Source organism: Monodon monoceros, unplaced genomic scaffold (assembly GCF_005190385.1).
Source record: "Monodon monoceros isolate NGI ecotype Baffin Bay Population unplaced genomic scaffold, NGI_Narwhal_1 Super_Scaffold_20, whole genome shotgun sequence".
Lineage (NCBI taxonomy): Eukaryota > Metazoa > Chordata > Mammalia > Artiodactyla > Monodontidae > Monodon > Monodon monoceros.
Genome location: NW_021703777.1, coordinates 41717920 through 41733700, shown reverse-complemented (window position 1 = coordinate 41733700; position 15781 = coordinate 41717920). Strand labels below are relative to the sequence as shown.

The 15781-nt window shown below is 35.7% G+C and overlaps 1 protein-coding gene across 3 annotated transcripts in view; it reads left to right on the top strand.

The window, feature by feature from the left end:
- The window catches only part of CFAP299 (cilia and flagella associated protein 299), a 613297-nt gene that overhangs the window by 593400 nt on the left and 4116 nt on the right, over window positions 1–15781 (top strand). For all 3 annotated transcript variants that reach the window (XM_029235809.1, XM_029235810.1, XM_029235808.1), the window contains one exon: window positions 1144–1273. In XM_029235809.1, coding sequence (XP_029091642.1) covers window positions 1144–1273 — 130 coding nt within the window. The remainder of the gene's footprint in view (window positions 1–1143; window positions 1274–15781) is intronic.

Sequence of the window (15781 nt, the reverse complement as noted above, 5' to 3'; positions counted from 1 at the left end):
TTTTTCTGAGTATTAAAAAATTTGAGGGTAAACATATTACATTTTCAGGTAGTAGCAAAAAGGTGATGCCTCAGAAAACAATGTAATTCAGAGTGAGTTTAATCAATGAAATCTACTCTTTCAAAATGAAGAAGAGGAGTAATAGAGGGAAAAACAACCCAGAAATAGGATAAGGGGAAAATGATTAAAAATAAATATTACAAATATTTGAGAGGCATACTGGGCTGGGAGCTCTACATGACTTATCTCTGTGGCTGTCATTTTAAAAGCAAACATAATATTAGAAATGTGTTAATGGGAATAAGATATGTAAAAATAAGTGTATTGAGGATACTTCCAATGAACATAACAGCATTATATTTGTTTTTGACAAGTAAGTATAAAATAAGAGATGGAAAAAAATAGAAAGTTTCCATAGACGAACCTCCAAAGAAGGGATTGAACAGGCAATGTTGAACAGTAGAAAGAACATGCATATGCTTTGAAACACACAGACCTGGGTTGAAATATTAACCCTATGATGTATTAGTTGCAGGGTGTTAACTATGCTAGTTGAACTCCCGTAGTATCCTTGCCTTGTCTGTGAAATAAGAGCAAATTCATATGGGTGTTGTTTTAGAATACATCACATCATGCCTGGCCTCTGGTAACCTCTCAAACACAAGTAGTTTTCTTACTGCCTGGGAAACATATTATTGAAAAATAGAACCTTAAAGAAATGAATTAATTTGTTTTGAATGAAAAGAGGTGACTTAGCCTGCCTTTCCTTCCAGTAAACAGTCTCTTAATACCCTGAATATTCAATATCCTGAAGAGTCTGAACTAGAAGAAATAGCCTTAAATTGCATCAATTTTCTTCTTGACTTCCTGGGAATATGATACTGGAATAGGTCCTAGGTCCTAGAGTGTCCAAACCAGGAAATCATGCAAAACAGTCATAAATATGTATCTAAATGATTTGAAAATAACCCAGTCTAATCTTTTCTGCAAGAATTTTAATCACACTTGTTGTCTACATGGTTATATAGACTGTGATCCTATCCATTTATTTTGAAGCTGAACTGCCCCAAATATTTTCTGAAATATATTTGTCAATTTAATTCATTATGCATATTAATTCCTAATAAATATTTATTTCTATAGTTTTTACAACTGGGACAGTCATGTTGCTGTTTGGAATTCAACTCCCAACTACCAAGTGATTGCTGATAATCCAGAAGGCTTACTTTTCAAATACAAAAGAGACAGAAAAATTCTCAACGTGGACCCTAAGGTAAGTCTGCTTTTACACTTAGGTATCTCCTCAAATTTTATTGTATCTCTACCATCATTCAAAAATTATTAAATATTTGACCTTAAGCTTTTAAATTTAGAAGTGAAAAGATATGTGGAAACTTAGAGCATCTACTCTCCTTAAAGAAAAAAACTTCAAAACAATAAATTATCAGAAATCAACAAAGAAGAATTTGGGAGGAATTTAAATGGAACTCACATGTGGGAACACTTCTCCATGCCTGACAGCAGAATTAGGTAAGGGAGCCAGTGACAGCAAATCTGTTTGCTCTGATTCTAGGGAGTCCAGTAACTTTCTGCTCTGAAAGGGGAGATGAGTCATTTAGGGAAGAGAGACTCTCACCTCACATACGTACCTTTTTTTATGTGACTAACACTGAAAACAGTGTTGTGTTTAGTGCATTTCTGAGCATTAACTTAGAAAATACATTTGATTTAAATATTTTAAAAACATGTGCCATGATATTTTGAATTTGTTCAGAGACAAATGTTTACATCTTACATATTTTCAAAGACTACATTTACATCATGACTTTTAATCATGATTTGTCATATAGCTGGGGGCGAAGGTTGAAACGTAAAAGTCGTATGTGCTTGGGTTGCTTTGGTGGTTTTTTTTTCTAACTTTTGGAAAACATGTTACTCACATGACAGTATCAGTCTAAAATCCAAAGTCAAGAGAAATAGTTCTTCATAGTGAAGGAATAAAATTGTGTGATATGCCTGGGGTAGGTAAAGGATGGACCGAAGGTAAAGGGGAGTCTTAATCTAAAACCTTTTCAAAAAGTTTTTCAAAATAAGAAATATTTAGTTTCATATCCACTTAATGTAGTTCTTTGCTCATAAAAAGTACTTAGTAACTATGTGCTCAAAAAATGAATAAAGGAAATTTTGTAGCATGAAATAGATTCTTGTCTGAATCAGATACAGCTTCAAACACAAGAAACCCCAAGCTGGTGACTTAAAGAGAAAAGAGACTTCTTTCTCTCTCACTTGTAAGTCTATATAGTGGCTGTCCAAAGTTGGAGTGGCAGCTACACTGTCATCTGGGCCAAGGTGGCTCTCATCCTCTTAGGCCAACATAGATCTCCAGCCAAAACAACCACCTTTTAAACAGAATGTATGGAAGAAGGTGAGTAGGTACAAAGAACATGCCCCTACTGCCTTGTAAGGAAGTTTCCCCAAAGCTACCACACTCATGGTCACTTATGTTCCATGGCAAGAGCTTAGTCACACGGCCATATCTTGCTACATGGAAGGCTGGGAAATGTAATCTTTATTTAGGTAGCCATATGTCCTGCTAGAAACAAGAGTTCTACAAAAGGGAGAAGAGAGGTTTGGGTAGACACCTAGCAGTTCTGTTACTAGATTGGCCTTATGGAACCCCCCACCCTTGTGCCCTAGCCTGGCTGAAGACCCCTGCCTTGACAGGGGAGCTTCTTTTCCTGTTCAGATTTGCACAGGCAATAACAAAACTGATGCTGGGATTGAAATAACACAAGCTTTATTCAGTGACCAGAGAATGGAGAAGCCGGAACTTAGTTCACAAATCAACTTCTAGTCAGGGGGTGATCAAGGCAAGATTTTTAAAGGTAGGGTTAATGACAGGGAGGCATATGAATTGGCTTTCTGGGAATAGGCGGGGTTCTTCCTGGAACTGGTTGCCACCTTCTTTTTTTCCTTCTATGGTGCGGTACTTCCTGTTATGGCCACCGGCAGGCGTGTCACTTAGCATGCTCGTGTATTACAATGAGTGTATGATGGGGCTCAAGGTCTACTGAAGACCAGGTCATCAGCCATTTTAGACTTGGCCGGTTCTAACCAGTTCTGGTGGTCTCTTGTTTTTCTCTTCTGGTGGTTTCCTGTGAGACAAAGATAACACTTCCCCACAGCTTACATTCCCTCGGGGGAGGGGGAGAGTTAGAGTTAACAACCATGGTGACAGTTTCTGACACAACGCTATCTCCTTCAAAAGAACACTACTCTTTTTTTTGTTGTTCTCAGGTTTCTCATTAGTAAGATGAGGGACTGGACCTGAACATCAATAGGGCCATATTTATTATGAATCTATGAATAGCGGAGAAGTTTATGAGTGCATTTTCTCTCTGGTGGTGCCTCTATACCCATCATAGATGGGTGTCAACATGTTATCATTTGAGGCAAATTACAGAAAACTTAATAAATAGCATTCACAGAGTCTTTTCCTTTTTGAAGGCTAAACTATGTACATAAGAAAAGATATAAATTGATTTATAGCATCATTAAGATGTATGAAACAAATTTTTGAATCAGTTTTGAATGATATCACACAGACTCTTTTAGGGCTCTATTTTAACTGATACCATATACATATATCAAGAATGTATGTCATGAATTAGAGTTTTTGTCTATGTCTTTGAAGAATCATTATTGAATCCAAACTGCTGCTTGACTGGTTCAAATAACTTTAACTAAAACACACATTTACAAAGTAATGAATCATGATCTTTCAAAGACTTAGTCCACAATCCATGAAATATAATGTCTTCCTCTTTTTTCCTGGAAGATTTTACTTATAACTCAAAAGATTCCTGATGAGTCTGAAGGAAAGTTACTTCCAAAATCTTGGAGAATGAACAAGGATTTGGTTAATTAATGATAAAAGTAAAGAATTATTGGGTGAGACATCCAATGATATTTGGGTACTTCTATTTCTTTAAATTTTATTTTAAGCTTATCTTTTTAAAGATAAAAACTTACTGGAAAAGAATGTCGGTCTCAGCATTAATAAACAAAATTCTAGGCCTTACTTTACTATTAACTGGCTGCATGGCCTTGAGAAATTCACTTTACCTCCCTAGGCTTTACTGTTCACAACTGGAAGATGAGAGTCTATTGTTGTTGTTGTTATCATTGTTTTCTGATCTCTGGAGTCCTTCTACAGGCTCAGACGTGATTCACAGAGATTCTGACTCAACTGGGCCCAGAAGTACATATTTTCATAAGTGGCCAGTGTGATTCTGCTGTAGATTTCCATGAACCATAATTTGAAAAAGTCTTATCTATAAAAACACAATAATCTCAAGAGATCTGGTACTCTGTTCCCAAACACAAGTGTTCTCAAACAAAATATAACACATATATTTTCCTTTTTATGGACTAGATATAAAAGTAGCATGTACATCACCTACCTGATTTCTTAGCTTTTTCACCCTCGTCAAAGAGCCGTGATCCTTTTATATTTCATGCATCCACATAGCAGCTCTTACAGGCCTGCAGGAGAGTCAAGAAATAAGCTAATATGTCAAGTTTTTGAACTACAAACAACGATACGAGTTACATTTTTATAATCAGTATTCTTCTTAATAATTTTGCTGACAATTCTTCCTAAGATGAGCACCTTCTAATAACTCCATAGTTAAAGTGCTATAAAATGTTGTAAGAACAGCACAACTCAACTCTCCTTCAAGTACTCTCTTTGAAATATTTTATGCTTAAAATTAAAGGGGTCAAGATAAATGAAAAGTGGAAACACTGGTAAACAGGATATGTTTCCTTTGTACAACACAGATGTAGACTCATTAATTCTGAAGTATGGTTCCTATGAAACATAGTTGTTTGTGAATGGTAAGAATGGAAAAAAGAAAATTGTGCAGGTCTTAGAACAAGTAATATGAGTTCATTGGTTAATAAATTCCCAATGCAATAAGAGTTTGGTTGCACTGAAAACAGGACCACTGGCTTTAACTTCCCTGCAGCTGTATAACATCTGGAACAAATAAGGTCAGTTTCTACTTTTGAGTGAAGAATGCTTGTCTAAGTGATTCACACCCACCAAAATGTTTCCATTGTAATACCTTTAGAAGGACTGAGGGGACGCAGTTTGCACTCACTCCTCTGCACTATCTGGACAAATGAGAAAAACTAGGCATTTTTCTTTTGCTTTTAGGAAACATTAACCTGAAAGAGTTTGCTTTGAGTCTTAGCCTAACATAGGTGGTCTAAAACCTTCATGATCTACTAATAAGATGAGAGATTGTATAAAATGGTTAAAATAGGAAACATCTTCCACAGTTACACCAGCGTTTTTCCTTTCCCCTCCCCTATTTTGTTAACTAATGTGAGAACCTATCACCTGGAAAAATGTCTGGTTAATAGGTACTTAATAAATATTCATGGAACAAATGATTAAATGAATGATTCCCTCCAAACACACAAATATAATGCTATAGTAATTCAAAGTTGAGGAGTGGATTATGTCACTGATGCTTGAGATAACAGAGATAGCTAGAAAGGGTACAGTCACACCACTCTGTACTGATCCAAGTAAGTCAGAAAATAAATTACAGGAACTTATCGGTGGAAACAGCTAGTGTTGCCATAATTGTAGGCTTTGTTGAGGTTATGCAGAAACCTTTATTTGGTATGTGCTTTCAAGTGTTCTTATGCAGTCCCAGGAATATGTAATTTAATCTGTCTCAAATTAAGACTGTTAAATTAGAATATGTTTTTGATTTATGAACAAATTGACACAAACAGGTTAAATGACTTGCTCAAGGTCACAGAGTTCATCATTAGTAGACTCTAGCGATGGAGCTTAAACATAAATTTGAGACACCATAGGGAATGTAAAGATGAGCAAGAGTTCAACCCTTGCCCTTTAAGTGCTTGAAAGATTTTTAAGGAAACAGGCATGTAAAAAATATAACTGCAACATAAGGAAGAAAGTGGTATGTTGCAAAAAAGAGAAATGCTTTGGGGATTCAGTGGAAGAAGAGATGACTTTTGATCTTAGTCAGGAGCCAGTGGAAAGGAGACGGTGAGGGGACAACATTGGGGATTATTAGGTGATTATTAATAGAGGAGGTAATCTTTTAACTGAAATTGAAGAATGATTAAGAATTGAACTCATAGAGATGAAGAAGATAATGCCAGGAATGAAACCTATTAACAAAGATAAGGTTGATGAGCGTAAAACAAAGACAAAGAAAACCTAAATAGTTCAATTTGGCTGCTGAATTCATTTGGAGAAGGAGCAGAATGGGAATTGAGCATGGAAAGGTCATGAAAAGCCTTGAATGCAAGACTGATGAAGACCTTGGAGTAGACCTGACAGGAAATAGGGAAATATGCCCAGGCTCTTGTGCAGGGAAATAACAGGAAGAAAGTTGTGTTTTAAGGAGATTAGAGGGTGTAGATTATGACAGACTAGGGAGAAAGACTGGAGAAAATGAGAGCATAACAGTAATCCAGGTGAAGAGCAAAGAGAACCAGAATTAGGGGCCGTACCCCAGTTAGGATGTTTCTGAGTTACGTTTTTAGTATCACAACTACCTGGCCATCCAGGTAAAGACAAAACTTAGAGAATATATCAATGAAGAAAAAGTGGTTGAGGGATCTCACTTTACTCCAACACTTAGGAAAGAGAAAGAGAGTTAGTTCTAGTGCTGGATGAGTATAGAGAAAAAGGTGGATGGATGTTAGTCAGTCTGTCGCCTCTTCATTCTTCCTTCCATCCTCCTGTTCCTCGTCTGATGTTTACTGAGTAACTACTGGGCACTGTGAGGTATAAAAAGTGGACCCAAAAGGTGGGTTTCTTGCCCTAAAAAGCTTATAGGTTAATTGGTGGGCGGGTGAGAACATAAAATACGCACAGAAATGGCAAGCTGGAAAGTGACCTGAGAGGAAAGAAAATGCTCCAGGAATTCAAAGGAGGCAGAAGTTACTTTGGACCTAAGGCATTCAAAAAAAAGTTAGTGAAAGAGATGGCATCTGAACTGGATCTTGAAGGATGAGTATGGTGAAAACATGAGGACTGGAGCAGAGGAGTATTCTGATAGGAAGGAACATCACATAAAAGGTGTGGAAGCACAGAGCATGCGGCTACATGGGAAGAGAGAGGAGCTCCTTTTGGCTAAAGAGTCATTCTCAGCATGGGCCAGACATCAGAATCACCCAGAAAGTTTTAGAATATTTGATCCCCAAAGATTCATCCCCAAAGATTCTAGTTTAATTGGCCTGGGTGGAAGGCCTGGGCATCCATACTTTTTAAAAGCTCTCAGGTGATTCTTAACTGCAAGCAGGGTTGAGACCAAGGTACAGGAAGGAGAGAAATAGCAGAGAAGTTTTGAGAGAAAATTGAACTCCAAGAGTGGAAGCCAAATCTAATGAGTTTTTGCCATTCTGCACAGTTCAATGAAAATCTGTACCATTTGTGTTATAACTTAGAATCAAAATTTCTGAGTACAAAAATGATTAAGACATTTTGAAAGGAGGTTATTTTTCCATTGGCTAAACTCCAATTGGTGTTCAAAAGAAAATCAATTGTATGATAAATGTGAAATTCAGTAAGACAGAGGCTCCTTTTTGTTACTTTGTTTAGTGTCTAATAGAGTGCATTTGAATATAGTTCCCTGATAAATAGCTGATAACAAAACAAGCAAACAAACAAACAAAAATGTTAAAAGATCTTAGAGATGCGTGGTTTCTATTAGATGTAAGAAATTGAAACAAAAGACATTATTATAGCATAAACCTTTCTGGTTCACCCTGAGTGTCACAGAACTTGGACAATATGCAATGCAGACCGTGCATTGATTTAGCAGGATGTATTTCTTTTCTCTTTACATATCAATACTCCTGTCTATACAGCAGGCGCTCCCCAACCCAGTCTCCCCTTTTTGAAAATCACAACTGTTCAAACTTAAAAATGTGCTACTTTGGAATGCAAACTGTTATCACAAGAGCTCTTCATCAACATCCAGCCCACCATGGCTTGATTAGTAGCAATTTCCTTCACTTCTATATAGCATTTCCCCTTCCTCTCTCCTCACGCCAGCCAATCAGGAGAACACTAAGCTCCACCCCCTAGAGGTTCAAACTGCATAGGTCTGTGGCAAGGCCCAGGAATTTGTATTTTTTTAATATTTTATTTTATTAGAGTATAGTTGATTTACAATGTTGTGTTAGTTTCAGGTGTATAGCAAAGTGATTCAGTTCTACATTTATTTTTTTTTTCTTTTTCAGATTCTTTTCCCACATAGGTCATTACAAAACATTGAGTATAGTTCCCTTTGTTAATACAGTAGGTCCTTGTTTTTTCTCTGTTTTGTTTGTAGTACTGTGTATATGTTACTCCCAAACTCCTTATTTATGCCCCACCTTACCTGTCCCCTTTGGTAACCATAAGTTTGTTTTCTATGCCTGTGAGTCTATTTCTGTTTTGTAAATAAGTGCATTTGTATTATTTTTTTAGATTCCAGATATAAATGATATCATATGATATTTGTCTTCTGTCTGACTTATTTCACTTAGTATGATAATCTCTAAGTTCATCTGTGTTGCAGCAAATGGCAATATTTCATTCTTTTTTATGGCTGAATAGTATTCCATTGTATATATATATACCACATCTTCTTTATCCATTCATCAGCCAGCGAATATTTAGGTTGCTTCCATGTCTTGACTATTGTAAACGGTGCTGCGGTGAACATTGGGGTGCATATGTCTTTTTGAATTATGGTTTTCTCCAGATATATGCCCAAGAGTATTTTTAAATGTCTCCTCAGGTGAGCTTAAAGATTAGCTGGATTTGATATATACTGCTTTTCATAGTGATATATCATTAGCTATTGTTTCACCTTACCATATGTCCATAAGATAATCAAACTTCATTCCTCTAAAACACCTTTTAAGTCAACAGTATTAATTTTAAGTAGTCTAAATTACACATTCCTGAGACTGCACAAACTGACTACAAAGTACAAACCGTACAGCAAAGGCTTCTGGATAACCTCCACAGTAATATGAATGACCGCAGTAGATGCTTCCACTGATAAATTGCCGCTATTTTTCCTTACTTACTTGGATCATTATAGAATAAGGGTGATGGTACTCATTCTTGCTGTCATGGCCTCATCAAGAATCATTTTGTCAGGTAGGTTTGCCCAGAGGCTTATATGAAACATACATGACAGAGACTTATAAAGCATAAACTGAAACGTAGGGCAGAAACCCTTTCTGGTCTCTAGTGCTAGCATATGGCAGGTGCTTAGTAAACATCTGTGGAATGAATAAACTGAATATTAAATATTTGCTAAAGAAATGAATAGCAGGGCCAAAAATATCCTGGAAACTTTTGAGGTTAACTTTAAACTATTTTAGGATCTTAGACATTTGAAACATATGTAGAGTTAATGCTATTTTTAAAGAGTTGAAAATTGCCAGAGTAATCGACTCTGGTGCTTTTCTGTCCTTGGTAGGTGAGTTAACCCTGGGGGTCCTTTGCTGAACTTTGGAGTGCTGATTCTAGGTGTCCAGGGCGATGGCACTGTGTTAGGTTCTTGGTATTTTATTATTTTTTAAAATGAATGTATAGTCATTATCGTATATGATACAGATGCAAAAAGACACAAAAAATCAAAAAGCCACATTTTACTTTCTTTTTCTATGAGCAAAACAATATCTAGGTGAACAACGTTTAAAATTAAATTCTAATGAAAACATATGTTTTTGTTTTGGGGGGTTTTGCTTGTTTGTTTGCTGAATTTAGAGGATGATTCCAGCAATACCTCCTCACAGCTCCTCTCTCCTCTGTTCCACAACCCCCCACCCAAACACTTGCTACTATTAATAGGAAAGGTGTTAATTGCCTCCTAATTCTGCCTCCCAGTTCATTGACTATGTTAAAATCATCTGGAGCCTGTCACAGGCTGAAATTTCTCTTCTCAAAATGGTGGCCAATAACATTCCTACATCCTTTCCGCAGATGGTTCGAATTTATTCTCTTGAAGCTCCACCCTCACTGAAGGTCCTCAGTTTTACAGTCTGTCTTTTTACAGCGCCAAGGTATATTTCCTATTGGATAGTTTTAAAAAGAACCCATATTGACTAGAATAGGTTTAAGAGAAGCTATGATTTCTTCAAAGTCTCCAACAGCGTTCCCTCAACTCCACGCAAACTTGAATTAATGGGGCAAGGGATACTTACTGAATCACCAGCACCACTTTTTTGGCTCCTGGATTTTCCTCAGAGAGCTCTTGTAAAAGTTGCTTTTTAACAGTGGCACAGTCACAGTTATTAAGTAAAGCGGAGGCCTTGCCAACTTTCTGGTTTTGCTGCCCAAATTATTGAATGTTTGGTTGATTATAGCCCTAAAACACCCACATACTAAGAAGCTTTTAAACATTTTCTCCCCTGGGCAATCACCTGGTATACCTGAACTGAAAGTCCACCACATATAAATTAAGTATTTACTCAACTAACTGCTAAAATCAATGGCCTTGAGGAATACATTAAAAATTACACAACAGAGCTTGGCTTTTATGAATTAAAACTCCTAAAGCTTAAATGTGATGACCTCTTCTCAACCCGGAAAACTGATTTTAATTTTTATGCAGTATTATGCAACAACCCCTAGAGATAAGCACATTGTTGTTAAGTGTCCAATATATGAACTCATATATAAGGTGTAGCACAGAAAAGGTGAGCTGGAGGAAAGAAAAAAATTAAATATATAATTTTAAATTATATATATATATATATATATATATATATATCAATGCTTAGTAATGAAAGTATGAATGATAACCCTTCACTGTCCAAGTTGAATATCTGCTGTGAAAAGAAAAGTACATATTTCAATAAAACATACATGACAAAGGAAAATTGTTGTTTTAAGCCTCCGACTAGGAAAGCCTAATCAAACATTATGCCAATGGTAAAACAGGCCAAAACAGAAATGAGAATGGAGAAATTTGAGGAAGAGAGCTTTAGCCCCAATTCATGCTCACTTTTTTGCAAAATTTGTCACAAATCAGGACAAGGAAGGAAAGAGGGGAAGGTTAGTTTCTTGGCTAAATGAAAGGTTTAAATAAGAACAAAATAATTGTTTCCTTCATGATTTCAAAGACTGATTACTAATGATAGAGAAGCAGGCACCAGAAACACAGAGTCAGGCGTGGAGTCATTGTTGGTGCAAGACCACAGTTAATGGATCATTTCTAATTCAAAGAGAGCACGATTTCTTCTGGGTCTCAACAGCTGAACACATAGTCAGCTCCTTAACGATTCACCACCCCAGCAGAAGCTTACAGTTTCTGAGTCACTAAAATCCTAAAGCAGGTTGAGGGATATTGAAATATATTGGAACATGGAACACACTAGCATGAATAGTGATCAAGTCCATTGGCAAGAGAGAAAAATCTCATGTTGATAACTCCTAAATGGTTACTGCTGCTTGGGATGTCTTCAGCATAAATATTGGTGGCCTCAGTGATACACATAGCCTCAAATAGCTGAAGCAAGAGTAAAAAACACAATAAAACAAACAAACAAATGGCAGCCCCAACTTGGTAACCCAGAACACTGCCTTAACAAGCACGTGAAGCTGCTCTCCAGAGAATAGGTTTTTAACCTTTTGGGAAACACAACTTATTTTAACAATCTGATACATTTTATGGATTTGCTCAGAAAAGAAAATGCACACATGGGGCCACACACAGAGTAATATAATAATATTTTAGGATATCCACAAGACCTGTCTAAGTCTCTTAACGAATTCCACTTGAGAACTGAAGACCTAAGGGCTCTCCAAAATGCCTGGGATCAATTGAAAGGGGCTAGAAGAATAACAGGACAAGTGGGAAAGTGTGGGGAATAACCACCAGGACTCAGGCAGGGAAAAGCTGTTTAAGAGGGGCAATAGGTAAAATGAGTTGGAGTTAAATAGATCTTATCCGCTTCGTGATTAAGGCAAATTACTTAACCCCTTCGGAGCACTTCTCTACCTCGGTTTTCTCATCTGTTAAATCTGTAAAAAACAACCATTTTACACAAGGCTGTTGTGCTGATTAAATGAGAGAACGTGTTTAATGTGCTATTGAATAGGTGCTCTGTGAATAGATATTGTTTCCTGGTGGTGTATCAACTTAGAAAAAGATGAAAGTTCTAAAAGAATTTCATTTTTTTATTGGAATAGTTAAAAACTGGATATAATCCATATGTCCATGACTGGGCAATGATTAAATAAATTATGATACATCATCACAGTGAAATAGTATGAAGCAGCTTTAAAAATGAGTTAAAGCTATACTTATTGAAGTTGATGTGCTAGTATGGATAGATGCTTATTTACACTATTAAATGGAAAAGGCAAGCTGTAAAACAATATTCTACCCTGTAAAGTACTCATCATTTATATAAGAATTTCCCACTGATGGACATTTAGGTTGGTTTCTGTTTTTCTCCCTAAGTTTAAATAACAACTCTCTATAACCAAGCTTCTGATTTTTTTCTTTAAGATGGACTCTTAAAAAGGAAATTGCTTAGTCAAAAGATACATACATTGTAAAGCTTTAGAGAGATATTGTCAAATCACTTGGCAGTTAACCCATATCAATTTACAATTATACCTGAACTGTTTAAGACTGCCCCCAAACCATGCTCTATTTATTTTGCATACTTTTGAAGCTTTGTTAATTTTATAGTTCAGATTAATTGAGGGTCACTTTGATTTTCATTTTCAATTATTATCAGGGATGAACATTTCTTTCACATGCATGTTAGTATATTGCCCTCTACACACTTTTCTATGGAGTTTTAGTAGGGTTTTTTTTTTTTCATTAAATTTAAAGTATGAAAGGTAGAAAATCTTTGGCTTTCATATTTCTTCGTTACACATTCCAATTTAGATATCTATCTTTTCACATTTATAATATTTTTGGCATACAAATTTTAAATTTTATATAGTCCAAACTATTGATTCCCCTTTCTGGTTTCTTCCCATGTTTCTATGTTTAAAAAGATTCCCATACTAAGAATGGGCAAGTACTTAATGATATTTTCTTGTAGATTGGTTTACGGTTTCCTTTATACATTTAAATCTATAACTTTTCTCAGATTTTGTAGAGTAAGGTTAGGGTCTTTTTACTTTGTTTGGTCAATTATTCTTTTTCAGCAATTTATAACCAATGATCTTATCCCAGTGTCTTGTTTTACTCATATTTTATATTTGGCTTAGGAGTCCCCATCTCTCCTGGGACCTAGTAGTGACTTCAGGCAGAAGTCTTTTAGCAAGTCCTTACAGTGCTGTGAACTTGGAGTCAGAGTTTTCTAAGTGCAGAATTTTCTCAACCAACTGCATTGTTCATTGTTGTTATTGTTGTATATGTGAGATTATTTCTAGCATTCTTGTTATCTATCATTGAGGATATAGATATAAAATGAGCATGTATCAAAGATTTTTAACTCATTAATTAATGAGGAACTGGTAGATGTTACTATTGATTCCAAGAAGAGTTCAGAGCAGAGACATATAAAGGGAAAAAGAAATTTTGAAATGAATTTACAACTAGATGCAAAACTGGTCTATCAAAATCAGTGCAAAACTTAGTTGCAGTCCATCAAACACAACTGCTTTGCATTTATACAGACAAGAAGTATTTGCATTATTATCAGATTTCTACAACTTACAGAGTTGTAATATCAATCAAAGGTGAGAAAACCTAAATTAGTGAGTAGTCAAGATAGTCACCATTTGTTTTTTGCCGTTTCACAGTCTCTCACAATTTTCCCTGACAGTCTCCTCCCCTCTTTTTATCATAATAATTTCAAAGAAAGATTATTCTTATAAAATAAAGCTGGTCTCATTAGAGTTGGCTGATTTTTTACATAGGTGAAGTAAAAACTTTATTTACCATACTGGACACCTTAAGTTGCCCATGTAAACCCTAAATCCATACAGTTTTGAACAAATACTAAATTAAACTGTGCTTGGAAATTTTCATAAGAACTCTCAAGTTGGATTTTTAAAAACCTCTATTATTTGTTGACTTGAGGCTAGGAAACCAAGCCCAAGGAATGCTCAAGTTAGTTACACAGAATATATAATATTCTTGGACTTTTTAAGTCAAGAAATAGGCCAGAGCTTCGTAGACATTGCTTCCATAAGTAAAGTCAAACTTAATCCCTGAAAAGAGTGGCTGTTTCTACCTGATTAAATAAGCATTATTTTCAAGTATGACATTCTAGTCAAGGCCCTGATTTTATAATTTGTACAATTATATTATGTACAATTATAGATGACAGAGCATTGTTGAACCTATGCAAATAACTAAATGGCCGTGGAAAGTAAGGAGACTTAATATAAATTTCTGAATCCTGGAAGAGAAGTGGGAATCAGATATCATTTAAAAATGTTTCACTTCAGTTTACAAAAGCAGACTTTACTAAATTGCAATGGGTTACATATTGCTTAACAAGAGAGAGATAGGGTAGTTCTTTTATATCTGAAAATAGAAGCTTAAAAGAATATCAAGAATATTCCAGACAAATAGCCACAATATAATTTCTCTTATTAGTTCGTTCAGTCTTATTATAATTGATTCCTGCTCCACTGGATCTTTGGTTAGCTGTCCTATGCAGTCCTCTCGTTTGGCCAAAACAGGACCTGGAAATCGGCGGTGCAGTTTGGAAGTTGTCTAATCTATGTCAGCTCAGCTTTGAAGTGTCAATAATTGAAGTACCTGGTATAGTTCTTTTCTACAATATTCTGACACTTTTCTTCTTAGTTGAAGACACAGATTCTCACCTGTAACTATAAGAGAGACTTCAAGGAAGCATCAGAGTAAAACAATACCATCTGTAGGTGATAGGGACTTAAAATGGCTGAGTGATTTATTACTAATAATTTTCAAATGTGAACAGTCTGATGAGGGTTCATAATAAGAAAAATGCAGAAAACAAAATGGTTAGTGCTTTCTGTGGTATGCAAAACAAAGATGATAAAGCCATTCCCTGCCCCCCCCACAAAAAAATATGACAAACCATCTAAGGATAATGATTAAATTTATTTTAAAAGAAGTTTGTGAGTGCTGTGCTTGATTCGGAAAAATAGATGAAAATAATTTTATAGAGGAAGAACTATTGAGATATGATGTAAAATAATCCTGAGATATAATTGTTTATAACAGGAACATCAAGTAAGAGGTTCAGTAAGTCTGCAGTAAGACCTAAACATTTGTATCTTTAAAAACAAGAGCTGAAATTATGGCAGATAACATTATACTACTGTTGTCTAATATCATCAGGCTCAGTACCACCAGAACTCTGCTAAATACAACAAAACCTGATGAAAATATTCCTAAGAGTTGCAATCAGTGTTTTCCCTGAGGGTAAAGCCATATTATAAGACAGGAAGGGCAATGACATAACTCCAGGGACTTCCCAAAAAGCACACAAAATATCTGAAATATTTATGTTAATAACATTATACCTATACAAATCTAACCTCGGCAAGGCTGAGCACCTCTTCTGATTTAACAACTCTTCCCACAGAATTCTACAGAAAAATCTAATTCTTTCTGGCACCTCTTTTCAAAGGTGAAAAAATAAATCTTTGTGATTTTTCCAGGGTCCCTCTGGGAAATCGCAAATATAGCTTCTGGTGTAAAATATATCTGGAAGGTTTTATTTAATTTTTCTATACTTAGGATCCAATAATGGAAAGTCA